General features: G+C 37.3%; 6 protein-coding genes, 1 non-coding gene and 1 pseudogene across 8 annotated transcripts; 1 reads left to right on the top strand and 7 right to left on the bottom strand.

The window, feature by feature from the left end:
* Window positions 1-2,690: 2,690 nt before the first annotated feature.
* On the bottom strand, window positions 2,691-6,202 carry LOC111776968 (peptidyl-prolyl cis-trans isomerase G). The gene is made up of 3 exons (XM_023656396.2): window positions 5,893-6,202; window positions 5,501-5,680; window positions 2,691-3,088 (listed from the first exon to the last, which is right to left on the bottom strand). Exons 2-3 carry the CDS (start codon window positions 5,654-5,656, stop codon window positions 2,927-2,929), a joined length of 318 nt encoding a protein of 105 aa, XP_023512164.1. The 5' UTR covers window positions 5,657-5,680; window positions 5,893-6,202; the 3' UTR covers window positions 2,691-2,926.
* A 165-nt stretch (window positions 6,203-6,367) lies between these two features.
* On the bottom strand, window positions 6,368-7,963 carry LOC111776965 (NAC domain-containing protein 40). Its single transcript, XM_023656393.2, has 4 exons — window positions 7,759-7,963; window positions 7,416-7,669; window positions 7,075-7,347; window positions 6,368-6,743 (listed from the first exon to the last, which is right to left on the bottom strand). The coding sequence occupies exons 1-4, from the start codon at window positions 7,946-7,948 to the stop codon at window positions 6,432-6,434; spliced, it is 1,029 nt and encodes a 342-aa protein (XP_023512161.2). The 5' UTR covers window positions 7,949-7,963; the 3' UTR covers window positions 6,368-6,431.
* A 610-nt stretch (window positions 7,964-8,573) lies between these two features.
* LOC111776962 (uncharacterized) lies at window positions 8,574-11,165 on the bottom strand. Its single transcript, XM_023656391.2, has 3 exons — window positions 10,397-11,165; window positions 10,208-10,312; window positions 8,574-9,935 (listed from the first exon to the last, which is right to left on the bottom strand). The coding sequence occupies exons 1-3, from the start codon at window positions 10,766-10,768 to the stop codon at window positions 8,769-8,771; spliced, it is 1,644 nt and encodes a 547-aa protein (XP_023512159.2). The 5' UTR covers window positions 10,769-11,165; the 3' UTR covers window positions 8,574-8,768.
* A 930-nt stretch (window positions 11,166-12,095) lies between these two features.
* Window positions 12,096-12,167, top strand: TRNAQ-CUG (transfer RNA glutamine (anticodon CUG)). Its single transcript has one exon. It is a non-coding gene; the product is annotated as a tRNA-Gln (tRNA).
* Window positions 12,168-12,333: 166 nt separating this feature from the next.
* LOC111776964 (putative F-box protein At2g36090 pseudogene) lies at window positions 12,334-13,472 on the bottom strand (annotated as a pseudogene).
* Window positions 13,473-15,090: 1,618 nt separating this feature from the next.
* LOC111776966 (vesicle-associated membrane protein 714) lies at window positions 15,091-18,384 on the bottom strand. Its single transcript, XM_023656394.2, has 4 exons — window positions 17,922-18,384; window positions 17,237-17,427; window positions 16,158-16,321; window positions 15,091-15,484 (listed from the first exon to the last, which is right to left on the bottom strand). The coding sequence occupies exons 1-4, from the start codon at window positions 18,136-18,138 to the stop codon at window positions 15,394-15,396; spliced, it is 663 nt and encodes a 220-aa protein (XP_023512162.2). The 5' UTR covers window positions 18,139-18,384; the 3' UTR covers window positions 15,091-15,393.
* A 403-nt stretch (window positions 18,385-18,787) lies between these two features.
* On the bottom strand, window positions 18,788-24,297 carry LOC111777750 (heterogeneous nuclear ribonucleoprotein Q). Of its 2 annotated transcripts, none has more exons than XM_087118809.1 (10): window positions 24,122-24,297; window positions 22,883-22,897; window positions 21,802-22,285; window positions 21,609-21,725; window positions 21,280-21,420; window positions 20,936-21,109; window positions 20,155-20,362; window positions 19,884-20,056; window positions 19,365-19,450; window positions 18,788-19,248 (listed from the first exon to the last, which is right to left on the bottom strand). In XM_087118809.1, exons 3-10 carry the CDS (start codon window positions 22,249-22,251, stop codon window positions 19,146-19,148), a joined length of 1,452 nt encoding a protein of 483 aa, XP_086974935.1. In that variant the 5' UTR covers window positions 22,252-22,285; window positions 22,883-22,897; window positions 24,122-24,297; the 3' UTR covers window positions 18,788-19,145. The 2 variants fall into 2 exon arrangements, with proteins under 2 accessions (XP_086974935.1, XP_023513235.2); XM_023657467.2 differs by having other exon boundaries at window positions 18,788-19,223; window positions 24,122-24,294.
* Window positions 24,298-25,374: 1,077 nt separating this feature from the next.
* LOC111777752 (protein FANTASTIC FOUR 3-like) lies at window positions 25,375-25,872 on the bottom strand. Its single transcript, XM_023657470.2, has one exon. The coding sequence runs from the start codon at window positions 25,870-25,872 to the stop codon at window positions 25,375-25,377; it is 498 nt and encodes a 165-aa protein (XP_023513238.2).
* Between the last annotated feature and the right edge of the window lie 887 nt (window positions 25,873-26,759).

Here is a 26,759-nt window from a genome sequence, read left to right as displayed (position 1 = left end):
TTGAGAGTGGAACCAAAAATGCGTTTTAAAACTGTGAGACTGACGACGATATATAATGTGTCAAACCAAACAATATTTGCTAGAAGTAAGCTTGTATTGTTACAACTATGAATTTTTAGTCAACTGTGTGTATGTTAAGGGAGTGAAACGAAATATTCCTTACAAGGGTGTGGAAACCTCTCGATAATATACGTGTTTTAAAACTGTGAAGCCGACAGCCGTATGTAACAGGCTAAAACGGACAATATTTACCTCGGGGATCCCGAAATTATAGTATTTTAGTTTTATGCATAAAAGTTTGCAATTTTAATTTATTTGCATTATACATATATATATATATATAAATTTGAGAGTAAAAATTACATAAATAAAAGCAAAATTACCGTTTAAATGCTAAGAAACATGCCTAGATTGAATACAGGCTAGACCCTAATTATAATGACTGGTCCCCAGTCTCAAATCAATTTATTCAAATCAATAACAAAAATAATGTAATGTGACGTTTTTCTTAAATCATGATATAAATTTTATTTAGTTTTTTTTAAAATTTTTATAAAAAAATCACGTAAGATGATGATATCCGAAGACATTGGTAATTATCCCTACACTGTTCAGTTTACTGTGCACAAATAAATGTTCTTTTTTTATTTTTGTAAAAACAGTGAATTTATTTATTCGGATATATTTAACATTATTTTTTACCTGACTTAAAATATTTTAATATTTAAGATCTCAGGAATTATTGAATATAATTCGAGTAATTAAAATATATAATTTTAATTAAATAGTAAAAATATTGAATTTATAGGAGAGAGTGAAAGAGGTGGATTAAATTATTGAAGGGGTAAGATAAAAGAGGGGAATATTGTGAATAATTGGATACGTTTTTATGAACCGTATCCAAATGTATGCTATATCATATTTGCTATGGTGGGTGGTGGGTGGTTGAAGTAGCAATTAATTATTCATATTTTCCACTCTCCATAAATTATTAATTACGCTCCTCTCATAATTCTCATCTAATTGTTTCTTGCATTTAATTATTACTTTCTATTTTTATTCATATATATATATATAAATAACTTGAATTTAGCCGACATAAGGACGTGAATAGCTTAACTTGCGAAGACTTTAAGATTAAATATGCATGGTGGTCCAATCTCCAATAACTTGGAATCTAAAACTTGTACTCCTTATTTCTTTTATTTCTTTTATGTATAATATACATCTAAAATTAAAACCGGATCGATGTCTTTAAATTTATTCTTTAAAATAAGTATGACTTATAAAATTATATTTTTTTTAATTGATTTCAAACAAACCATTTTTTTTCAATATTTTTAAAAGAAAAGTAATAATAGATAAGACAAATTTCGAAATTTTGTAGAGTGGTTGAGACTTAGAATGTTTGATTCTATGAGAATAAGTAGATATAAAGTGTGACAAATAATAATGTAATGTGTTGTTGAAATTGAGGCATGACATATTCTAATCAATAATAGTGTTGAATAGGATAACGTATGAATCTAAGCTAGAGGTGGCTTTAAAGGCCCACTAATTTAGCGAAGGAAAAAAACTAAGTGATGGGTAGGTCAGTGGGTGTCACGTTGACTGACATTGTATTTCGAAAAAATCAATAATGTGATGGTAGTCCATACTCCACAGCAACAAAATTGGAGTTTGGTATCGCCTCCAAAGCCCCACATTAATATAAATCTTTGTTTTAGGAAAGTGAAAATCTTTGTTCGAGGATTTCTATGCCCACCATTAATATAAATCCTAAAACAATTTTCCCTACCCAACTTTATTTACACGGTTGACCGACTTCGGCATGGTGTTATATGCGTTACATCTTATACTATACGATGAATATGATGTTCATGCGTACATTTGTTATGTACATTGAAAAATCAATTATAAGACTTCATGCATATTTATGAACTTAATGAAAAATATGTGATAATTACCTAATTTACGATCAGACGAGGGTAAAATATTCCAAGACTCCCGCTTATACACCATCAAAAAAAATAATAATAATATAACTTGGTAAAACGAGTTAATTGCCTACCAAAACTATGGAAACATGACGCGAATTAGGTACAACAAATTACTTTAGTCACTTGATGAGGCAAACATTCCCTCCTTAATACCAAATTTCCAGCTTTTCGTAAATAATATGATAGGCTAATTACTTGAACTATCTTCAGATATTCCAACCTATAAAATTGAACATAATCCATTTTATATGACATGAGGTAGATTAACTTACCCGACACCAAATGACTCGGTTGCATAGGTGATGGATCCCTTAAGAAAGATATTCTACTAACAATTGGCACCCAAAAAAACATACCCAGTTCAATTCACATATTAGTTTTCTCAAAACATTTAGTGAGAGTAGACATTTGATAAAAAGAATAATAAGACATAAATTCATCTTAAACAGTTAAAAAGATGAAATTAAAAAAAAAAAAAAAAAAAAAAAAGACCAGAATATGTTACTAGAAGGAAGACACACAAGGCTAGTAAAATAGGAGGGTACAATAATTTTACTTTGACAAAATGGTATAGAAATGAATGTCTCACCAAGAAATAACGGCATTTTAATGGAAACATAGATAACATGCCAACTTGGGGACTAAGGTTGTAAATTGAGCCTAAATAGTGCCGATAGTTACTAGGAGAAATGAATGATAAACCATGATTATCATTAAATTTAAATCGTACATACCTCTCATCTTCGAGGAACAGAAAAACCTACCTTGGTAGGAGAATTAAATTTCATGCTTGGTGGAATATTTTTATCCACGGCCAATAACATGCCAAACAATTATGAACATAGGAGATATATCTACACAAGAAAAAGCCATACCAAAACCAGTGAACAGACGAGCAATCAGTGGTTGGCCATGAAGTTCTTGCATCAGTCCTCTAATACATGAAGTCGTTCGAGCTCAAGAATATGTCCACTCAGAAGGGCTGTCCCATTCGTAATGTTCCTGCCTCTGCACTGCTGCAACTGTTCCCGGAGGCTTCGCACAACTTCATTGAGCCTCTGGATATTCCTTTCTTGTGACAACAATATCTGCACCAATTCAATAGAATAGGTGTAAAATGACTATACTAGAATAGAAAACGTAGTAGAATATCACGATGTAGAAAACAAAGCTCAGACAAAAATGGGAACTAAACGGCAGGATAAGTTGTCTATCTGGGAAGGTGGCAAGAAACTGTCTATTCCTCAGGTAATAAAATAAGTACCAGCACTTCCAAGAACCCCACGATCCCCCTTGATGTCATGTTATACATTCCATATAAAATGGCGGCTCGTAGGTAATGCTCAAGCAATTGAAATTTGGGATTGGTATGATGTTCCTCTATGAACTTCTATTAATTCATTAGTTCTGCCACATCAACTGACAGATTTTTGAATTCCTGTAACTTATCATCCTCTCAGCAACCAGCAACGTTTATACCAAATCTGAAAGTAAAGCCAGGTGCAATTCAACGTGCCACAGCCTAAGTCAGGATATGAATCTAAATAAAAATATAATGACGGTAACGATCATAATAAAAATTAGACTTAAGGATTCTCTTCATCTGGTTTTTAAATTTTGTGCCTGTCAAATTCAGCTTTCAACTGGTTTATTATTTTTGTCCCTGTTAAATGGGCTTACCGGGTGCAGATACCAATATCCCTCATCCTTTTTCTTTTTGTACTTATATTTTTCTGCTTTTTACCCAAAAAGGCGCCCCATGGTTCTATCTAACATGAGCATGGAGGAGTCGTCAAGCTAAACCTAACTTCTACTGGTGTAGTTAATTAAGTCTATAACATTCAACAGAAAAGATCTTAGGCTGAAAAGATGCTTATCATTTACTCAAGGCCAGATTACTTTTTCAACCCCTAAACTATAAATATAGTTTTCAATTCTGCTCCTAAACCAGTTTTAAAGATGTCTTCCAACTTTTGATAAACTCAAAATCACCCCTTCAATAACTCCATGAAACAGAAATGTATAATTTATAACAAAACTGAAAAAATGTAGTCAAAATTTAAAATTACAACACGATATTTAGTTTGAACATAAAATTGTAAGATACACACATTTCATGGTTCTTCTATAAATTTCTTTAAAGGCATGCTCAAAGAAGAATTCTTAAAAAAAAATTAACATGAAGGAAATATTTAACAGATACAATCTCAAGGGCTCATCTATGTGACTCAGATAACACATTATAGGATCACACAAGAGATTCAAAAAGAAACTTACAATAATTGGAAGGCAGATAGAAAAAAAAATGGCCAACAAACAGCACTCAGAATGAAGAGGATGATAATGATTCTCTACCTGGTTAAGAATTTATGCGTTTATGATTTAACTGGCCTCAGCATTCAGTGACATGTAGCTCATTTTTCAGGGGTAGATATAATTTAAGCTTTCATTTGACCATATGCAGGACATAAATATTTTTCATTCAAGTCTAACCTTAGGCAGAAAACATAAAATAATCGCTACTTTTCAAGCAACCGTGTGGAGCAACTCCTTTCCTAACCAGGACATACAATCTACTTAGGACCTATACTTTCTTCATTTCTCTATTAGGACAAGCAAGCTTTTAATGTCCTAAAATTAAGGTAACATCTGCAGCAAAGAGTAGTTTAATAAATGACATGAGATATAACCAAATTGGTAATTAAGACATTTTCTTCAAACATAGCTCAAAGAGTGGCTTGCTAATAATCAAAATATAACAATTGAAAACAAAGATTAATACTATTCAGATAGATTGGGTAATCTCCATATCTTTTAGACACTTCCACAGAAAAATCAAGCGTTAATTTGGCAATAGTTACAATTGCTGCTTCAAACCCAGTACTATGTCCACAGCAAAGGCTCGATTATCAAACTTATTGCCATGTATATGCTAAATCATTAAAATGTTCATTGGTGAAATCTTGCCAAGAGTATCAGCCAGATTACTATTTTATTTCTAGTGCATCACATAGAGAGGAAATGGATGCATTTTACACAGAGTCACAGACTGAAAACTAAATATTACTGCATTAGGATCACTTTTTTCTTTTTTTAGGGGGGAAACTGAAACTCATAATGGAAGCATGAATCATGCAATGTTTGCTCACTAGTCCTATCCTAGAACTCCTAGAATTCTCGAGTTAAATTTATTACTAATTCATTCTTCTTCTATTGCTCGACCAGCCAAACTACTTAACATGCCATCCTAAAGTTATACCCAGGGAAAAGAAATCACTACATTACATAATTAGAAAGTATCCTGCACCCTGAATGTAGCTCGATAGACACAGCTACCGATCCACACTCTACACCCCTGTGCGCCTGAACTAATCATTCAGCCTTCCTAAATGAATGACAAACAGATATTCACAAGGATTTCAATTTAGGCCATCATAAAGCATAAGTTCATTTAAAAGAAAACGGTACGGTTGATGGTGTAATTGTAGAGGACATATTACCTTCTCCTTAACTGCTTCTTCCCTCGTTGATATCTGTTGCTGCTTCTGGGAGTTTACCCTGGTATGAACCTCAGGTACTAGTTGTTGCTTCCATTCGAATTGAGAAGTGATAATGAGAATAACGAACAAAAACACAAGTAACATGGATCTGGACATCTTTACAAAGGGCTGTCGATATATCTGCACATGATTAAGATAAGATTCAACTATCACACCGCATTGAGTTATATGAACGCATAAAAGACCTCGCACAGACATAAAACAAGCCTGAAAATCAGGATTCACAGAGCAACCCTGGGCGTAGCGATTTGACCTTGGATGAGGTTCAAACAATGATCGATTTGGCTTAAATGGAACTCAGGATATCGAAAATGAAGAAAAGAAGAACTTACCTATGGACAGCTATGAGAATTGAGAAAAACCCTAAGTCGAAGATCAAGCGGGGAATTCGTGGTAGCTTCTTTAATCTAAACTTGGCGTAAGATGGCGAATCAGAAAGCGGTTCCGCACTTTTGGAGAACAGTGTGGATCGCTTGAAAATTAAGGAAGCGGAAGATAGTCACGAACCCTTCAATTCAACTGTAAACCGCTGCGGCGAAGCTTTGGAAGATGGCAAACAGCTTATTTTGCGATTTCAGAAGGTCGCCGACAAACAAGAAGATACTGCTCCTAATTTGGACGCGCTTCAGCTTCACGTTTTAACGCGCGCAAGTGACCACACCGTCACTAATTATAATAACAATTGTCTTAAATTTTTAAATCTTAGGACAAAAAAAGAATATGTATAATAACAATTGTCACTATAATAATATACGATACGGATGGGTCAACTAGTTAGAAGAATATGTATAAATGCTTGAAAACAAATAAATAAAAAGAGGGAGTGACATTAATATAACCATAAATGTAAATGTAACAATGAACATGATAATTATAAATTACAAAGTACGTGAAGACAAGCTATAAAAATGATGAGAAGAAATGTTAGAAGGCCAATGTTAACGAAGACGTGGTTATGATCTTTCTTCTTTAATTTAATTCTCCTCGTAGTGCTGCCTAGAAATGGCAAGGCCTCCGCCTCTGGCAATGCGGTTGGTATGGGCAAGTGGGTGTGTTTCTCTGCTTCCGAGAAGTTCATGATCATCGGAGTTGGATTGTGAGTTGCAGATAGCAAATTATTGTCCAATGTAATTATGTCGTCTTTCAACAAATCCGCATACAATTCTTCATCTTCACCGTTACCCTTCAAAGATTGACATCCAATCATTTTTTTTATGACCGAAAAATTGTGTCAACTTAACTCAAATAATACAATTTAGATTGGATTATAATCTTATTTGGTTGGATGGTGGTGGTTAATGGATTCCTAAAATAAAAAAATAAAAAATAAAAAATAAAACATTTTTCTTACCCTATAATTATATATATTTATAACTATTCTTAATAAAATAAAACAATAAAATAAAAAAGTTAGCTATTTTTAATACTAAAAAATAAAATAGAAATTTTAAAAAAGGGCAAAGCGACGGATTTGGGAATTGTGAAATTGAACGTGAGAATCTGATGAAGCTGACCTTTTCACGACTGAGGGATTCGTGCAGCGCCGGGTCGGACGTTTCTTTGCGATGGAATTCAATCCCCGAATCAATTTGCTCCAGCGAATGAGAATCGAAACTACTGCTGCAGTTCTTCGAAAGCCTATCGCTTTCACCCCCCACCTTCTGTCCAACTCCGCCGTCCCCATCCTCGCCGGAACCCTGCACTTTACTCGAACCCGCCTTGTCGGGGTTGTTCCGGCGAAAATCGTTGTTCTTCCGGAGACGACAAACCACCATGGAATTAGAATCCTGCAGCCATACAGAAGTTTAGGTAAGCAGCAAAGGAAAAGGAAGGAAGAATTGCAATTGAATTTGACCTGGGAGGTGTCGTTCAAGCAATACTCGTGCATAATCCACTCTGTTCTCTCCCCTGTTGGAGCACGTCCTAAATGGAAAACCAGAGTCCTCTTTGTTCCGATAATCTCTGAGCCGGACTTCACGTTTCGCTCTTTTCCGGTGGCCTTCCAGTACCCCAATTCAGTCGCCCTCTTGTTCTGTGTTCCGTTTGGGTATTTTCTTCCTCTCGGAGAGAAGAAGAACCACTCGTTGTCGGAAGGGATTCTCGATTTCCCTGTTTTGAAAACCAAATTTAAAATTACGAAATCAGCCCTGTTTAGATAGGAAGTGATGGAGGAAGGAAGGAAGGAGAAAAGGGCAAACCGGGAAGGTCCCATGGCTCGAATTTGCAAATCTCGATCTCGGAAATGACATCGACGCTGTCGTCGGAGCCTTGGAGCTTCTTCTTGAGGTAGAATAAAATCAGTTCTTCGTCTTTGGGGGAAAATCTGAAGCCGGGGAACATGGAGAGAGCTGCCATTGACATCTCCGCCTCTCTTGAAACTCCTCCCATTGTCCCCTTCCCCTTGGATTCCAGTTTGTGTTGGTTTTGTTTGTCACAAATTCTAACTGGAATTCGTTTCTTTAAGGCTTTCGGAATTGGGAAAAGAAAACTTCTTGACTCCGCCGTCAACCTCGGTTAAGCCGTCTTGTGCTTCGCGTTATGCTTTTCTTCATTTCTGCTTCCGGGTTGCTCCAGTATTCAGATTCGTTCCCCCCCTGCTCCGCCGTCTCTCACGTGCTCGCTGCCTCTCCGCCCACTCGAACCAACCACCCTGCTCCGCTCCGCTCGTCGGCTGCCGAATGCCACCATCACCTATTGCTAAACAATTTTTATATATTCTCATTCATTTGGGTGATTAACTCTCCTCTATTTTTAGTCTAATAAGTTTTAGTATGGTCTAGCAAGGTTTTGAGATATTTATGTTATAAGAACACCACTCTCCACAATGGTGGATGTGCGAATGCATCGATTTTGTGTCCACTTCCGCTACAACAATTGGGTATCAAAACATTTTGATTGCGATATCAAAATACAACAAATGGTATCAAAGCATCGAACCATGGGATAGGCTTAGTCCATCAATTTTAACACGAAATTAAAAACAGTGAAAAAATTAGAAGTTCTTAAAATAATATATTGGATATGGTGGCAGTCTATTTACATTTTGGGTCGTATTTTCTTCCTTAAAGCCACCGAAAGTAGCCCTTTGGAAGCATTGAATAATATATATATGATATGTGGAAGAAGAAAAGATTCTTAATCAAAGTAATTCCCAATGAAAAAGAAAACGAAAAACAGAGTTTTTATACGTAATTATGTGTATTAATGATCATCCCTTCATAATCTGTGGAATCCCATTATGATTATCCGTTTTAGCAGCTGGAATTTGATCCAATTCTGGCGTTGTTTCTGGAAATAGAATATCACGAAGGCAGTTGAGAGATTTAACTTGATGATCATCGCCCTGTTCTTGAAGATTATGACTAAAAAGCTCTGAAAATCTGTTTGAATTTTGTTGGTGGGTGGCCGTCGATGGGTTTGCTGTATTCAAGCAAATACTTCCCCATTGGATTTTCTCAGAAATGGGATTTGATTTTTCGAATGTGTTCTTTTGAGAGCCGCCATGGACGAAGCTCCATTTGTAACTCTTCTTGTCATCGCCGTCGTCCATGTTGAGCTCAATCGAGTGCAGATCACTTTCCTCTGAATCCGAACATTCTTGATCTTGATCTCGACATGACCCGAAATTGATTCTCTTCAAATACGCTTCTAATTCCTTAATTTTCTCAAATTTGTTGCAACAATGGTCTTGTTCTTGTTCCTCATTTCCGACAAGATAGCCTTCCAGCTGGTGTTTAAGTCTTTCCACGGCGGCGTTTTTCTCCTCGAACTCAAATTTCGCCTCCGACAGCTTCATCTGAACTCTCTCCTCCCGTAAAACATCCACCAAACGAAGCATTTCCCTCTCCTTCTCCACTTCTTCCCTTACCTTCGCCGATTCCCTCTTCAATTCCTCGAACTCCGCCCTGTCTTCTCCGATCCCCGCCGCCAACTCCTCACAAATCTCCTCCAATATCTCCTTCGCTCTCTTCTCCCTCTGCAAATCTCTCCTCAATTTCGAAACCAACACTTTGGTATCAGCAAGCTCCTTCGCAATGCTCTTGTTCAATCTCTCCGCTTGTCTTCTACGCTTCTTCTCAACCTCAATTTCATCCGCCATTGAAGTAATAGCTCTCTCTCTGTTCTTCCACGCCGCCTTCATTACAACCTCAATTTCATCGTCACGGAACCTCTGTTCTTTCATTATTAATTCATCCACTCCGCTCTTCGCTCGATCCACCTCTGATTTCAGAGCTGAAATCAGAGACAAAGCGGATGATTGCCGCTGTTCTTCATGTCCACAAACATGATTTAAAACTCTTAAAAGCTCCTTCGATGTCGCCAGCCAATTGCTCACTTCCTTCAAACGGGTTTTCACCACATTACCATTTTCAATCTGCATTCATTTGATTTTAGAAATTGTGTTTAAAATAATCAAATCTGGTCAAGAATATAATCAGAGCGAATCTGTTGATGTTAAAGAAATATATAATTAATCATTTGGATTCTTTCTTGAATTAAAATATTTGAAAAAATCAAATTAAAAAATAAAAAAAGGGTGCCGCAGAAGTACAGATGGAAAATGACAGGAACCGAAACAAGTGATGGGTGAAAAGAGAATAGAATTGATGATTTCGTGGAAAGGAAGCAATAATGGATGAATCGTACCTCCATTAAACAGTCTTTGCCATGAAAATTCGAACCACCCATCACCTCCCCTGTTCCTGTTCTTGTTGCTGTTCTTCTTCTTCCCTGTACTCTGCCACCTTCAACCTAGTAAAATTTTTAAAAAACAAGTTTAATCAATCGAATCCCACTTTCCAGAGCTCAATACCCAAATCAAAATCATAAACTCACCTCTGTTTCTAAGACGTTGAAACTCGGATCCGGATCTGATAAACACGAGTGCCAGATCTGAGAAACCAATTCCTGGGTTTTGATTACCTCCTTCTTCAACTTCTGGGTTTTCTCCGCCGCTGATTTCCGGGCTGAAACTGAAACAGAGCCATGTTTACCCTTTCCGCCACCGCTCTCGATTGAGCACGACGGCGACTGGTTGGCGAGGTCGCCGGAGGATAACTTGGAAGAATGGGATTTTGTGTTCATTTTCCAAGTGGGTGGCTTCTTGAATCTATACTTACGGACCAAAGTGGAAGAAGACGGCGACGATAAACACACCCGTTTTCTAATCTTACATTTCCTCTCTGTTTTCTGGTCTGTCCACGACATTATTTATGTTTCAAAAAACCCAAAAAGGGGAAGAACAAAAAAGGAAAGCCCGAGAGGTTGGAATTTTTTGTGAAGAGTTTACTTAGTCGGCGGTGGGCGTTGCAGAAATTACGGTGGAGTTGATGTGAGCGTGAGAGAGGGTTTTGGTTTATAGTAGGAAAGTTTGAAAGAGTGAGCCTTGAATTCAGCGACGAAAAAAATCCAAAGTATTAAAGATTCTATTTTTTGGTCGGGCGGGCAGTGTTGACTCAAAGGGATCTCGAAACCCAGTAACAAAAAAACAGAGAGGATAAAAAGAAACAAAGAAAGAAGGCGTTTGTTTGTTGGTTTGAATGGGAAGAATACCTTTGTTTCAGAAATCTTAAGAGGGAAAGAGATGAAGTGGCAGCCACGTAGGCATCCAACAGTCAGTCAGAAGGGGTCCACGTGTAAATCAGCAATTTAGAATCTTGACTGGGTTCTGTGGATTTACATTCCTAGCCATTCCAGCCATTCCTGTCTCCTGGGTGGAACAAGAATGTTCTGTTTCTTTTTCTTCGCTGCTCACTCTGTTTTGGTCACACTAAAAGGCCACAAGTCAATGGAGAGAGTATTCTTTGATTATAAATATACGTTCATTCTCTAAATTAGCCAAGGTAGAATGAAGAACCATTTTTTGTTCTTGAAATCAATTGCTGCGATGCATTGGTTGTGATCGTTCGCGGCCTGTCTTTATCCATTCAAAAAGAAGGGGATTCGGAATAATGAGTTTAATGATCTTTTGAGGTACGATTTTTGTTTGTGTTTTTCTGTGTATTCAAAAGTTAAGCTTATGCCCCGAGATTTTGAGTTGAAAAGTAGAGAAACAATGAAAGGAAATTTGATAGACAGATATTCTTAGGAAGGCAGTAAGGAAAGACAAAATATGGGGTAAAAGGGTACAAAAGGAAGTTGGTGGTGACTTTTAGATACAATCAACATACATTTATCATTGTAGACTCATAATGTTACACTTACCTTTTAAACCTCTCCCTTTGACCCTATTTCCCTACTCAACTTTACAAACTACAAACTTTATTCGTTTCATCATAATAGTATTAGTTAACCTGGGACTACTTATCTTAATAATCCTCATACTCAACAATCCATCTACTGTGTATTTACCTTCTAGAATATTGCATTTCTTTCTTAAGTACTCGTGTATCTTTAATTCAATTTGATTCGACAATGAATACAATATAAGTTAAAGAATATAAAAACAAACAACATATTTAAAACTATCTCATTTATGGCCTAATTCCTAATTTTATAAAGTTTTAAATGTAAGAGAAATGTGGAAAACACAGATGGTCCCATGGTCTAGTGGTTAGGACATTGGACTCTGAATCCAGTAACCCGAGTTCAAATCTCGGTGGGACCTCTTTTTTAATTTAATTGGGCTTTTCGGTGGGCCGAAGCCCACTTGTTGGTATTTCGGTGGGACCCGTTTTTTTAAAATTTAATTGGGCTTTTGGTGGGCCGAAGCCCACTTGTTGGTATTGACGTTAATAGGCACCGACTCCAAATATTCATATTTATTGACATAATTAGATAAGTATTATTCCGTGTATTTCATGAAATATTTATACATTTAATAGTGAAAATGTGAAATAATTAAGGGAAATATCTACGTGGAGAGGAAGAGGAAGAGGAAGAAAGAGCAAAAAGAGAAGAGAAGGGCGATTCCAGTAAAAATACAGAGCATATCCAAAGCATTCTCAGTCCTCTCCTTCCTGGCCTTCCTCAACCTCCTCCTCTCTTCGTATTCTCTGAACCTCAATTTCCCTTCCCATTTCTTCCCCCTTATTCTCTTCCCCCTTTCCATGGCTTCCCCCAAAATCTCCATACTCTCCTTCCCTTTCAAATGCTTCCCTTCCATGTCCAACATCCGCATACTCACCTCCCTTACGCTCATCTCCATCCCCTCCTCCTCCTCCTTCTCCCCGCAACTCACCACCACTGCACACTCCACCATCTCCTCCGCCGACCCTATCCTCCCGTCGCCGCCCATCACCGTCGTGTATTCCACCTCTATGTCGCCGGACAACCACTGCCATCGCGCTTTCACTGCCTGCCTACTCGAGACGTTCGCCGCTCGATTCTTAATCGGATCGATCACGATCCAACTCACCGTTAGATTCTCCTCTAGATGCCCTAGCCAATCTTCGTATTTCTCCGTGCGTCTAATTGGCGACGGAATCGAATCCTTCGGGTCGATTAGGTCAACACGAAATGGAGAGCCGAGGAACCAATTCGTCTTCGTCTCGATTGAGTGAACTTTCGAGAAGAGGAGTTTGTCCTTGTAATGAATGTCGACGGCAGAGATCAATTCAGAGGTGGAGGAGGAAGAGGAACGGTTGAGGTCACACCGTAGCGATCGGCAATCGAGCACCGGAAAAACGTCAGAGAAGAAGGATCGGTGTTCGGAAGGGAAGGCGGAAATGGCCTGCTGGACTCGCGGATGAGTAGTTGACGGCCAGGAGGTTGAGCAAACCCGGCGCCAGAGCTGGTCCTCGCTGGAGAGGCGGCGGAAGCGGGAAGACGCGGAGGCGGCAGAGATCAGAGCCGCGCCATCAAGACGGGTGAGAATATGAGTCTGAAGGATGTCGGAGTGGAGAGCGACAATGGCGTCGCCGTCATCGTCGGCGGCGGAGGGAGGATGATGAGAGGAATAAGGAGGAGGCATGATTTTGATCAAAGCTTTGTAGAATGGAGAGAAGGATTGAGAGGTTTTATATAGGACTAAAGTAACAGTCAAATTTTGGGGTAGAATTGGCATTTCGCAAAACTTTTGGATCAAATCGAAAAAAAAAAAAATTACATGTGGGGGAAGGAAAGCAAGACCGTGTGTTCTTCAGGGGATTCTTTTGAGATATTTATTTTACCCTTTTTGGAATATTCATAAATAATTTCATAAGATAATAAAAATATCCATTCTTATCCGTTCCTTAAAATATCCGACCTTCTTATTTCATGAATATCAACCTATAAATTTATGTCACATATCATTAAACTATATTATAAATTAAATATGAAATTAAGAGAGTATTAGTTAGATAACGGGTCAAATCTAGTATTAAAGCAATATTTCCCTTTTTTGAGTTTAGGCCTTTAATGTAATTAAAAATTCTAGATTTTACTATTTATCGCAATTTTGTACTATCCATAATAAATAAAATTAAACAAAAAAAAGAAATTGATTAGCACATTGAAGAAATTATAGAGACCGTGGCGCATGCAAAACACGTGCCTTCCTTGACCTGAGCGTAGAAGATGAACGCGGCTCCCTCCCATTCCCATCAATTGAAACGACGTCGTTGAATTGGAAATCGTGGTCGGCACCGTCGCCATCCGACGCCCTTTTTTTTTTTTTTTTTTCAAAACAATAAATTAGTTTATTTTTAATAGTTTTAAAATTATATTATTATAATTTATTGAAGTATTAAATAGGAGTATGTGGATTTAAATTAGAAAATATGGGAACCAAACCTACTAAAGGAAGAGAATAAAAGTATGTTTAAACTAATTGTGAAGTAAAGTGAAGATTATGAAAAGATTAAAGACTGATTTTCACTTAATTTCTAACTAAATCTCAACTTTTCTTCTTTAAACCATCAATTTTGGCAGTTTCTTCCAACTCCCATTTCTTTATATTATCTATGCTTTCAAAAATTAGACTCATTATTATGATTATTATTGACTCTCCACAATAATATCATATTGTCCACTTTGAGTCTAAGCTTCGCTCCAATAGAGAGTGTATTATTTAATTATAAACCCAGGATCATTTCCTAAATTTCGATGTGAGACACTTTCATTGACCGGTTCTCGTTCCCTTCTCCAACCGAGATAGAATCTCACATACTCTATTTTTTCAATCATAATTAAAATCTAAAATCTTAGATCAAACAATTACTAAATTAAAAAAAATCAAACCAAACCGGATATTAAGATAAAATAATTAAAAATAAATATTTTGAAAGTAAGAAAATTAGAATAAACAAATTGGATGAAAATTGACATAATAAAAATTGATTTTTTTAATTAAAGAAATATCCTAAACTAATATTTTTCAAGTTGAGAACTGAGATTATGTAAATATGTGTTAAATATTTTTCCAATATTCAACAAAACCAAACCTACTTGAATTTGTCATAAATTTACCCACCAAGTGTCTCGTTCAAGAAACTGATAGAAGAAATAGATACTAACTTCACCATTCACACAACTCCAGCAGCCATGGAAGAACACATGCAAAGTAATGTTGCAGAATGAAAGCAAGAATTCATCGAAAAACCAAGATCTTCAATTCAAATAATAACACATTGCAACACTAAATATTAAGCAATTTACAAAACAAAAAGAAAATAATCAGAAGCAGAAGTATGAACTCCACAAGCTTTCCAAGAGCAATAGCAGCAGCTACAAACATACTGCAACCACAGGAGAAGAATTTACAGGGATAAACCTAGAAAGTTCAAAGCTTTATGAACATGGTATTATATGTTATGGTTCTATAGAGCAACGCCGCTGAATCCATCCTCCAATTTGAAAGTCCCACAAATGAGCTTCAAATCTTTCATCAATGCATATACCCGTTGGGGAATTCAAGATCTGCAAGAAGATAGGGTAATTCCCCCACAGAAAGCAGCAACTATTGCATACAGCAATACTACGATCAAGCATGTCATCAGGGCTCTGTAAACATGGAAATATAAGATTCTATATCACACCGACTGTTTGAAAGTGTACATGTAACAGCCTAAGCCTAAGCCCACCACTAGCAGATATTGTCTTCTTTGGGCTTTCCCTTTCGAGATCCCCCTCAAAGTTTTTAAAACACATTTGCTAGAGAGAGGTTTCCACACCCTTATAAAGAATGCTTCGTTCTCCTCCCCAACCGACATGGGATGACAGAAAAGCACACTAACTATATGTCCCTGCTAAGGTATTCATAACATCATCAGGTTTATTTTAATCGTGAAACCAAAAACTGATTATTCTTCAATATCTCAAGTAAGCAACATAAGAATTTGCTTCGGTGTTCTATCACCATTTTCTTCTTAGTCACCATTATCTAAGCTGAAAACGGTATGTTCTCGTGACTATCGTTTTTCTTTAAGATCCCAGTTACTAGTGTCATGCTATGAACTCGATGGGCTCCTTGGAAGTAATGGTTGAAAATAAATTTCTGTTTCTAAACACAAATATTAGCTATTCGAAGACGATGTTGGACAAAAGGATTCTGAAAACAGCTTTCAGCACAAAAATACATGATATCCTTTCGAACCATTTTTTTAGATTTTCAGAATGATTCTCTGAATGATTTAGAAAAATTAAAATGAAATCCAAAAAGCTGCTAATTACTCACAGAAGTTTGGCATTTTTCATCCAAAGAGCTCGACGAAGTCGCTTGGACTGTTTCTTGAAATGGAATGCACCATCTTGCATTGTTGCAGTTTTATCAACAAGAAGTTCAATACGATCACCTCTCTCCAGTATTTTTTCAATGTTGTCCACCATAATTGTCCGTATCTGCGAACCAGATTTTAGTTTTTCAGTACAAGAAAGAAGCAGGCAGACATGGTAAAAAAGGCAAGGTACAATGAGGGAAAGTATACACAAATACAGAACAAAATGTAATGGAAGCCTGGAAATGAAATCTGCCAATTCCTGGACACTTGACAACTAATTTTAGCGGAAAAGATGATCGTCAGGTCTTGTTTGTATAAATCCTTTTAGTACTATTCTCCTTCAATTTAAGAGCTTTTAGAAAGCTACACTGGGGAGGGGGAAGATATTATCTTCTCAATTAGTTATTGAATTCTTTGCTTACTAATGAAAGGTTCCAACACAATATTTTAGTGGCGAAAACGAAAAGTACCACCAGAAAAGTGATGCTACCATTATGATAGGAACCAAAAATTTAAGTACAAAATTCGGTATTATAGAAAAAAGAGAACACAGGGATGATATGGTAAGTATTTGTATTTCCTACAACTTTTTTAATAAGAACATTCATATTACATTAGCACTACAACTTTTTTTTAATAAGAACTTTAGCACCACAAATTTAGAATAAACAAGAAGTGAACGAATAACAAAGCATAAAAATGATTAATGTCTACAAAGTTCTTTAGAAAGAAAAAGATGCACCAAACAGCCCTTGATCATATGTTCGGAAACATCAGGCAAGAAGACGAGATATTTAAACAAGGAGGACGAGGATTGGACAAATCTTTGTTGGATGAATGCCTCTAAGCATCCTCTTAAAGTAGTTGCTTAAATTAGTGGGAAAAACAATATGCGCCTTACATTTTATGCTCTCTAGCAATTGAGCTATTTTAACTTCTACCAGAAGATGAAGTATGCTGGATTAGTAGAATTGTACAAGATAAAGACTAAGACTCCGTCCACTAGAAGAACTAATGGGATGTTCAATAAACTTACCTCATTTACTTCACCTCTAACACGGTTGAGGGTATCAGCACTAAGATTGCTAGAAAAAAATTCCATTTGTTGATGTAGGACTCTTGAAAATTCATCATTCATTGCATATGCAGGGGCATATTGGGCCACTCGACCATAATTTTTCATGAACCTCATATGGATATCCTCCAAATAAGAAAAAGGAATCCTCCCTGGAACGATAAACCAAGAACTTCAAAACCAAAAAAGTTATAGACCAATGATCTTTAAACCTCAAATGAGGATCTAACAAACAACAAAAAGTTGGATATCGAAATCAATATAGCGTGAATCGAGAAGCTTAAGAAAAGGAAAAATCCTGCGCTCTTGATAGTCTGACAATCCCATACATAGTAAGTTCCCAAAATTAAGAAACCAATATCTTCCCCCCTTCTTTCATAATTTAGAATCTGCTATTAGTTAATTGAAGGTGATGGCAATTAATTAAGCTAAGTATTCCACTTTCTACAGCTAAAGCTAGTGGTGTGATTTGCTATATCACTGTGAGTTGGAAGGCCACCGACATGCCTCAGACACCAACACCATCTATCAGCCTCGGACACCAAATCGAAAACCTTAACTCAATTCTCAACATCGTTTTACACGTAGTAGAAAACAGGAGGCGCGAAGGCAGAAATCGATAAAATAACAAGGAGAAAACACTTACTGCCGAATGAGTCGTTGGCCATACAGAGGAAGGTCAGGCCATCAGATCTCAGAATGTGAAAGATGTAGCGTTCCTGAGAGAAGCAGAGCCTAGAGTCCGCTTCATTCGGGAGCTTCTCGAGGATCCGCCGCGCGACAGCGCCAGTATTGCCGGTGACAGCACTGAACTCCGCCAAAATCACCGTACCTCTTGCCACCACCGCATACAGGATAGCCATTTTGTTCAGCTCACGGAACCTCCTGCTTTCATCCAACGCCCGGAAGATTCAAAATTGTTCAAGACCTCGATTAAGGAAGAAATCCTCTCTCCTGTCTCAATTGTCGAAAAAGGAAGAGAGTTTTTTTGATTCCGCTGAGGGCGAGAGTCGGGGATTGATCGGCTTGGTTGCACGGCGAGTCCACTGCGTAGTTGTTCGGGCATTCTAGATAAAGGTACCTACAGAGGCACCAAAACTTCGTACTGCGTTATACTAACGTGAATCACGATCCAAAAATGGATTTTATTTATTTCTTTTTCTTTTTCTTTTTAAGTGCACAAACCATCCTAAACTATATAAAATTAATTTAATTAAGAAAAAAAAATTAATTTAACCCCAAAAATTATACCTAATCCATAAATTAATTAAATTACTAATATTTTATATATACAATAATTGAAATTTTAACCTAATTTTAAATTAATATATAAACAATTGAGGGATTTAAAAAAATAATAATAATAGAGTTCTACAATCTTTGAAGTGAGGCAAAATGAGGTATTTATCATAATTTTGATAGATTTTTTCTCTTAAATTTTGGCTTTATTATTAGGTAGCTACGTACTTGATAATGTTATAACAGTTGATCAAAATTAATTTAAGAAATGAATTGGATTTCAGGAATGCAATTAAAATCATACCAATGGGGTAACGTATTCAAGATCATTTTTACCACAGCTGAATTTGAACAAAACCGAGGGCAAAACACATTAATTAATTTGAACTGTAACCTCCTAGGTAATGTTGATTAAAAAAAACTAACCACCACATTACAAAGCAGCCCATAAATTAGCTAGGAAGACTCTATGATCACGATGTTAGGCGGAGGGAGAGGCAACCTCTAGCAGAAACCTTTCGTGTTCGTTCACGGGCACAACGTTCACTGCAAGAATTAATATGGGCGATACCTGCGACCATGGCTATTGTTGTCATGTGTATGTCTCCCCCTGCTAGAACTGCCGCCATTCTTACTGCCACTTCCGCCACCATTGCCGCCACTTCTTGGATGTGGTGGAGGGGTTAGCATCTGTGATCCTGGTTGTTGCCTGCAAAAGGATATAGGAGGGAGAGCTTTTGATGAGGCATCAGCGCAGAAGCTAAAGTATCAGATGCAGCAATTTACTTCACCATGGATTTGCATTTTCCAAATGTAATAATAAAGGTAGGAGTGAGATGTATGAGCTTACAAGACATAGCCAATCCGTCCATCAGGAAGCAACATCGGCATCATTGCCATACCAGCAGGAGTTGGTCCTCTTCCATATATCAACGGCTGCAGCTCAAATGCATTTCAATCAGATTTTTCTTTTCTTAGTTTAAAGAAGGGTGTACTTTAAATCATACGTCCAAGGCAAAAAAGCAAATGCAACAGCACAGTCAGACTAATTTTAGATAAGTTATCAAGGTGTCCATTAACGGTCATTGTACTGAAACAGAAGAGAAGATACACATGCATAATTGTGGATTGAGGTATTTTCCCCAAATTTCTTAAAAGAAGAGAAATAATCTCTCTAAATCCCATCGATCAGCAAATAGTTCCTCCCAATGAATTCTTCTGAGTTTCAATTATAACTATACTCTAAGCCAATTAGCCACTTCTCAAGACGAAGGGAATAAAATGAGATGGCTAGGTTAATCTTATCAAGATGAGAGCATACCAAGTTTAGAACCCATGAAGAAGTTAAACAAATGCACAAATACTTTACCTGACCAAAACCAGAAGCACCATATCCTGCATTTACAGCACCATAAGGCCCCCCAACAAAGCCGTATCCAACCCGAGGTGGATAGTTGGGAAGCAATCCAGACTTTTGGCTATTTGATCCTCCAGACTTCTGATCTGCTTGTGGCTTTGCAAGAGAACATTCCAAAAGTTGACCTAATAGATAAGCATAAAAAATGGATATCAAAGACCAGCCTCACTTTGGTGGTGGGTAAAATGAAAAACTTCAGAAGAGCTTGTAGATAAATTATCACCATCCAATTCATATTTTTCAGTATTTTTTAAAGCCTTCATAGCACTGGATCTCTCCGAAAAATGTACAAAACCAATTCTATTCTTCTCTTGTCCAGCTTTTGCAGGAGGCAAAACCACTTTTGTAATTTTCCCATGATGATCAAATAGCCTTTTTAACTGCTCCTGTGTTACATTCTTTGGCAAATTCTTCACATAAACTGCCTTCACCTGTGTTGACCAAAAAAGATGGGAAAAGAAAAAGAGAAAAAAAAGCTATTATGAAAACAGATCACTCAAAGATAAGTCGAATAACAAGACTTAACATGTCCTGACTTCAGTCGATAATAAACTAAGGCCATAGAAACAAAAACCAACTAAAAGGTGCAAAGGAATAGTCATTATGTTTATCGGAAAGGAAATTGAAACAACAGCCTTGATGAACCTAAAAAAAGGTTAGTTGTCAGATTAAAAAAAACCTTCATAAAATAATAATTTAATTATTAATTTATTATTTGGCTTTCGTTAATCAATAAATTTGTGTACACAAATAAGAGTTGTCAACAATATATATTTGATAGTTCAAATTCATTGGGAGCTTATAACTAATTACATGAAATTCATTAGCAGCTATTTTACAAATAAATAAAAATTCAATGTACATTTAACCCTTAAGCTAATTTATTTAACAATTTGAGTTATAGATATTTTAATAAAAGCCATTTATTACTTATTTTAGTATAACATGAAACAAAAAGAGAAACATGCCTAATCGTGCAAAATCTAAAAGCAATAGAGCAAGACCTGTGAAGCAGCAGATGAATCAGCATTTTTAGGGTCTGCCCAGCTAACAGTTGGAGCATTATCATCTAGCTTAAATTTTGGATTCATCATCTTCTGCCGTGAGTACTCAGCACATGCATGATTATAGTAGTCAACAAAAGCAAAACCCCTGTTATTGCTAGTATTCTTCATATCCTGCAACCAAAAATTGGGTAAAATCAAATCAAAGGAAGTAGCACCAGGTTACGAGCACAAACTTATAAATTCTTTGGAAAGAGAAAAGTACAATAATTATGGAACAAAAAGACATCATAATACAGATATAGCAAAGTAAGATCCAACATGAAAAATTCTGTCATGTTAACCTTTACAAGTTCCACAGCCGTAACTCCAGGTCCGATGTCTTTCACAACCTTCTTAAGATCTTCCTCGCCCCAGCTCCTGGGAACATTACCAATGAACAAACGGTGCTTTGCTTGAGATGATGAACATTTTATCTTCTTTCCCTATGTCACATGCATAAGCACAGAGAAACAGAAGATAAAAATACTGAAAAAGGATAATGGGAAGAAAAGGCATGGAAGATTCTAAAAAAATTCAAAGGATATACAAATTTTAAAAATTAGCTTCCAACTTTGCACTTAATGTATCAACTTATTGACATGAAAACTATGAACAGATGTAAAAAATAAACCTTGAATTCGGTGTTATTCAGCTCATCAATTGCTTTAGAAGCCAACTCTACGCTTCTGTAGGTAACAAATGCAAAGCCCTTATTCTCATTTGATTCTTTACTTCTCATAACGCGAACCTGCTTGAAGCACAATGCTATAAGTCCTTGTGAAAAGCCCATTATCTGGAAATGGAATAAACATGACCGAGCTTACCTCTGTAACTTCTCCTATGGGTTCACAAAATTGCCTTAAATCTTCTTCAGAAGAATCGTGAGGAATACCACCAACATATACTTCAGAACCATGAGGAGGTAGGGCAAGAAGCTCGGCATGTTTTTTCTTTTCATCCTCATCATTATCAATTTCATTTTGGCCATCAATTCTATTGTCATTATTCCCATCATCCTCCACTTCTTCAACATCTTCTTCCTCACCCTCCTCTTCCTCCTCCTCTTCCTCCTCTTCTTCAACTTCTATTTCTTCCACCTCTTCCTCCTCCTCTACTTCTTCATACTCGACATCTTCTTCCATTACCTCCTCAGGATCATTATCAACATCAAGATCTACCCTCTCATCAGAGTCAACTGGCTTTTCGGATTCATTTTGCTTTTCAGGTTCAACTGGTCTAGCAATAGATGAAGCATTTCCTTTTCCACTTGGCATCTTATTTGTCTAATTAAACAAGCTTGCAAGGTAACTGTGAAGAAGACACAGAGGCCAGAAGAATTCATGGGGAGACATAAAAAATTACTGAGAGGAGGAAACAAACAGAAAGGCCAAATGGAGAAGAAAAATATGAAGCTGAAATGAAAAGTTGTCATGAGAATAGACTCGAGGGGATTGAAATGTGAAAGAATTTTTTTCTAGAGGGGTAACGTTTATAACACAAGTAGCATAAAAGAGACCGGTTAACGAGTCTCTCAGTGACTGCAATGAGAATTACGGAGGTGGTGCAAAACAACATAAAGATATGAACGTCTAGAAATCAGAATGATTGCCATACCAAAAAAAAATCTTTTTGACAAATTAGCTTTCTACATCTTTTTTCAAGGGGTATCATTTTCTGACTATCTCACGAAACTAATGTTAATGACAGCAGAATAAATTATGGAGACAATTGAATGTTTTACTTTAATGCAAGGATATAACAATGCCACGCAAAGTAGCATTAGAGATCCAATGGAACCATTTTGATATAAAAGGTTTAGACAAAAAAGGAATGAGACTGCTGCTACAAATGGAGAATCAATTTTGTCCATCTCACAAAAACATATAGCAGTTCCAAACAACATACCAATCTGTGTAAACCCTGCAAAAAGAACAAAGAAACTGCAATCAGATGTGGGCATCATCGTCCTGACCGTCGTAACAATCAGTAAATAACATCATATACAAAGACTCCTCATTCAGCTTTATCTCATAAGAAACGCATAAACTGAGTACGTTGAGTTGGTAAAAAGATAGGAAACAAAAGGAAAAGAAGCATGCATCTAAAATCAGTAATCATTTCAAATGAAACAACCCTCCTCAAGTTTTCCAGTGAAAACAAGCGGAGGCATGTATTCACAATAGTAATTCCCCTACCAGTTGATTCTCGGCATTTAAATGGATAGAACGCCTCATGATTATGCTTGTCCAAGGCGTGTTCCTTGTGGCCGCGTGTCAGATGTCCTAGCCATGCTTGTCCAAGGCGTGTTGCCTATGGCCGCATGTCCATTCCAAACCCCTTTTTACTTGCTTTCACGTTAGTTGGGTTTTTACTATTCATGTCATGTCATACGAGAGTGTATGACCGTCACCAAAATCATGTCTACACCCACCAAGGTTAAAATGCCCCAAAATATATTACGAGGGTGTGATTAGTTGTCAATTCTTCCTACCCAAGTTATACGCTATCAAAGTCGTGATTATTACTTATTCGCTTTTAGCCTATATATATTACAAACGTCAATCGCCCAAATTGGGAAAATAGTCAAAACCTACAAACGTCAATTTGGTACACCAGTGTCTTACTGCCTTACCATATATTACATCAAACCTCATGGAGTAACGCAAATTCTAATCTATCTTTTGACACATATCTCTCCCTTAAAAGGTTAAATTTCCAAAGTCTCAGATATTAAACAGTTGGATGCTCATCCAAGCTAAAGCACCAGTAATTCCTCGGATGATTTTCTATCGCTTTTCCTAAGAACATGGCAGGAGCATTCTTATAACAACGGATTCTCAGTTTCAGAATCCCTCGATAAAACCTTTCGCCTTTAAATTGTATCCCCAAATTTTACATTGCTAGGATTAGTATTCCAATAATATTCCACCCGTCGCAGTATTATTAATTCCGCGGCATAAGGTGCAAGTTTTGAGTTCAAACAACACGAAGCGCAGAAAAATTCCGCAAGTCACACAGGAAAATGAAAAAACAAATAATGAAAGAAAGAAAGAAAGAAAGAAAGAAAACAGTAGCGCATGACGAGTGGAGAAAACGATAGATTGAAGAAAGACATGAAGGATGAGATAAGAAGCAAAAGAGTACCAAAGACGCTCTCTGCGAAAACTCAGCGAAACTACTTAGAGAAGAACTCTGCCGAAATTGTGAGCTTCAAATGAAGAATCGTAGAAAAATATTAGGACCCCCTGTTCTTAGCCGAGGAACGAACCCTAGGCTCCTCCTTCTATGAAGACGGGTCATTAACCCCATCACAACTCAGACTACGAATTGAGGCTCTATTGTGCATCTATTTACTAATTTTGCCCTTCATAATCATAAATAAACATTAAATTATATCAAATTTAAATACAAATTATTTCCTCTTTTATTTTCTCTCTCTCTCTCTCTCTCGTCTACTTCATTCAATCTATCACCTAATAATACCTTTTTTATTTTATATTCATTCAATCCGTTACTCGCTTATAAGAAATACTTCGTTTTCCTTTCCAACCGATGCAAAATCTCACAATTCACCTTTCTTGGGGGCTTAACGTCTTCGCTACCACATTTTCGATGTCTAGCTCTAACACCATTTGTCACCCCTCCGGTATCTGGCTCTAATACTATTTGTAACAGCTCAAGCACATCGCTAACCGATATTGTCCACTTTAGCTCGTTACATGTCGTCGTTGGCCTCATGATTTTAAAACGTGTCTACTATGGAGAGGGTCTCGCTAGCGGTTGTTTAGGTGTCATAGACTACTTGTTCCATATCAGGGTGGCACAACACCATAAGGATGATCAGTCTTATTAAGACTAGCTTGTTGTTGTTTTGGCATGCTTGAAGACGTTTGGCTCTCCATGGGAGCCTTGTCCCCTCTCTGCACATGGTTCACGAACCCACTTCCTGGCTATGTGAAGAAAGAGGTTTGATGGAGCAGCGGTGGATGTTGGGGGTTGTCTCGAATTTCCATCGACATTTTTTCTTACCCTCCTCAACGAGGTATTGAAAAAAAAAAATGCCTAATAGCTCGCATATGTTAGTGTTATACTCGAAAGTCTTACTCTAACTAATGTCTCTCGTCGTCCGGTGACTGTCTCTAAAACTATTTATAAGACCATTGTTACTAGATATTGCCCGCTTTGGCCTGTTACATATCGTCGTGAGCCTCACAATTTAGAAAACGTATAAACTTATGCTTAGTATATCATGAACAAAGATCCTTTACTGCTTCAAGTTTGAGGTATTGCTCTTAACATCATCCAGTTTACCAGTAACCAAGAACAACAGAAGAAAGAAGATTTGACAGTTCTCTTACACTTGTTTTTCTTGAAAACCAGACACAGAACAGAACAGCTTACACAACAAAGGACGAGGGTGTCTCTGCTTCTACATCATCATGTTCTTCATCTTCATCTTCATCTTCCTGATTGGGTTGAACAATTTGCAGCTTCAGCCGCCCATCCTCTCTGCGAGCTTCGACAAATTCCCGACACCCAATTCTTACTTCTTTCAACACCAACCTTCCATCTTCCCTGTACGACATGAAGCAAACCCCACCCTTTCCACTCCTTCCCATGAAAGACAAAGGCGGAGGCAAAGCTTTGGTACTCATCCGTGATGCAACGTGCTTGACACAACCAATCCCCACTTTCCCTTCTTTGATTTCCCAATTTTCATTTTCATTTTCAACATCATCCGAGCTTTCTGACCCCAACCCCTCTGTGCAGAGTTGCAGACTCTGCTCCACAGGCTTAACGCTCTGGGTCCATGAGGACGTGAGTGACTCGCGAAGGGTTTGATTTTCAGGCAATGGGGTTTCAAAGATGGGGTGGAGGCTCTTACAGACAGCCATGGCTTGGCTCTGCAGGAAATGAACGATTTTTCTCTTTCTTTTTTGGTGTGTTGGAGTGGGAGATGGACGGGTGGCTGTAAGGGGCAGGCATGGATCGAGTGGTTCTCATTGTTTTGGGGATTTTAAGATATGTTTTCCTATGGAGTTTTAAATTTAGCATATCCCTGAAGAACACACAGTTTGATGTTGCTATAATCGGTAGCTTGAGGCTTCCAGTTAGCTAAACATACAAAGTTGATCTGTTTTGGTAATGTTTGTTTGCTGTGTTGCTTTGGCAGTTGACAATGAAATGAGGAATATTCGAAAGGATACTGGTCACATGAGACGCCCAGATGGTTGGTGGGCTATCAAATCTAGTGCCAATGGACACTTCATTGGCTATGGCTCTTAAACTAACACGTCCTTGCGTTTCATGAATGAATTCAGCTGTTGTGGCCTCCGGATGTTGGTTTCTGAAATCAAATCTATGCATGTCCTTCTAGAAGGATTTCAAGGGAAACCCATCAAAATCAGTGCACTCTTTTGGACCCACTCCCCACTGCTTGAATCTTGTTGAATCGTAACGGCTCAAATCCCGCTCATAGATATTGTTCTTTTTTTGCTTTCTCGTCGAAGTTTTAAGACGTGTCTAGTAGGGAAATGTTTTTACTCCCTTATAAATAATATTTTATTCTCTTCTCCAACCAATTTGAGATCTCAAAACCTCAAAACCCACCCCCTTTCGAGGCTCAATGACCTCACCAGCACTATTAGTGAGAGGTTTCCACACTGTTGTAAGGAATGTTTCATTTTTCTCTCCAATCAATGTGGGATCTCACGATCTACCCCTTTGTGGGATCTCACGATCTACCCCTTTGTGCCATTTTCATCACAATCTACCCCTTTGT

The sequence above is a fragment of the Cucurbita pepo genome, chromosome 16, assembly GCF_057944985.1.
Source record: "Cucurbita pepo subsp. pepo isolate OVF chromosome 16, ASM5794498v1, whole genome shotgun sequence".
Lineage (NCBI taxonomy): Eukaryota > Viridiplantae > Streptophyta > Magnoliopsida > Cucurbitales > Cucurbitaceae > Cucurbita > Cucurbita pepo.
This window is presented reverse-complemented; position numbering and strand designations above follow the sequence as displayed.

What these genes read in the sequence shown, in the direction of transcription:
- LOC111776965 (XM_023656393.2), bottom strand. Translation starts at nt 7,948, where the DNA reads ATGGGAGGAGTTTCAAGAGAGGCGGAGATGTCAATGGCAGCTCTCTCC. An exon ending in CGAGCCATGGGACCTTCCCG is followed by an intron (nt 7,670 to 7,758) that starts GTTTGCCCTTTT and finishes TTTTCAAAACAG; the next exon opens with GGAAATCGAGAATCCCTTCC. An exon ending in GCTTGAACGACACCTCCCAG is followed by an intron (nt 7,348 to 7,415) that starts GTCAAATTCAAT and finishes GTATGGCTGCAG; the next exon opens with GATTCTAATTCCATGGTGGT.
- LOC111776962 (XM_023656391.2), bottom strand. Translation starts at nt 10,768, where the DNA reads ATGTCGTGGACAGACCAGAAAACAGAGAGGAAATGTAAGATTAGAAAA. An exon ending in TCAACGTCTTAGAAACAGAG is followed by an intron (nt 10,313 to 10,396) that starts GTGAGTTTATGA and finishes AAATTTTACTAG; the next exon opens with GTTGAAGGTGGCAGAGTACA. An exon ending in GCAAAGACTGTTTAATGGAG is followed by an intron (nt 9,936 to 10,207) that starts GTACGATTCATC and finishes AAATGAATGCAG; the next exon opens with ATTGAAAATGGTAATGTGGT.
- LOC111777752 (XM_023657470.2), bottom strand. Translation starts at nt 25,872, where the DNA reads ATGGCTGTCTGTAAGAGCCTCCACCCCATCTTTGAAACCCCATTGCCT.
- LOC111776966 (XM_023656394.2), bottom strand. Translation starts at nt 18,138, where the DNA reads ATGGCTATCCTGTATGCGGTGGTGGCAAGAGGTACGGTGATTTTGGCG. An exon ending in TTAGAGGTGAAGTAAATGAG is followed by an intron (nt 16,322 to 17,236) that starts GTAAGTTTATTG and finishes TCTGGTTCGCAG; the next exon opens with ATACGGACAATTATGGTGGA. An exon ending in ATGAAAAATGCCAAACTTCT is followed by an intron (nt 15,485 to 16,157) that starts GTGAGTAATTAG and finishes CCATGTTTACAG; the next exon opens with AGCCCTGATGACATGCTTGA.
- LOC111776968 (XM_023656396.2), bottom strand. Translation starts at nt 5,656, where the DNA reads ATGTCCAGATCCATGTTACTTGTGTTTTTGTTCGTTATTCTCATTATC. An exon ending in AAGAAGCAGTTAAGGAGAAG is followed by an intron (nt 3,089 to 5,500) that starts GTAATATGTCCT and finishes GAATTGGTGCAG; the next exon opens with ATATTGTTGTCACAAGAAAG.
- LOC111777750 (XM_023657467.2), bottom strand. Translation starts at nt 22,251, where the DNA reads ATGCCAAGTGGAAAAGGAAATGCTTCATCTATTGCTAGACCAGTTGAA. An exon ending in CCATAGGAGAAGTTACAGAG is followed by an intron (nt 21,726 to 21,801) that starts GTAAGCTCGGTC and finishes TGCTTCAAGCAG; the next exon opens with GTTCGCGTTATGAGAAGTAA. An exon ending in GTGCTTCTGGTTTTGGTCAG is followed by an intron (nt 19,451 to 19,883) that starts GTAAAGTATTTG and finishes TTTGAGCTGCAG; the next exon opens with CCGTTGATATATGGAAGAGG.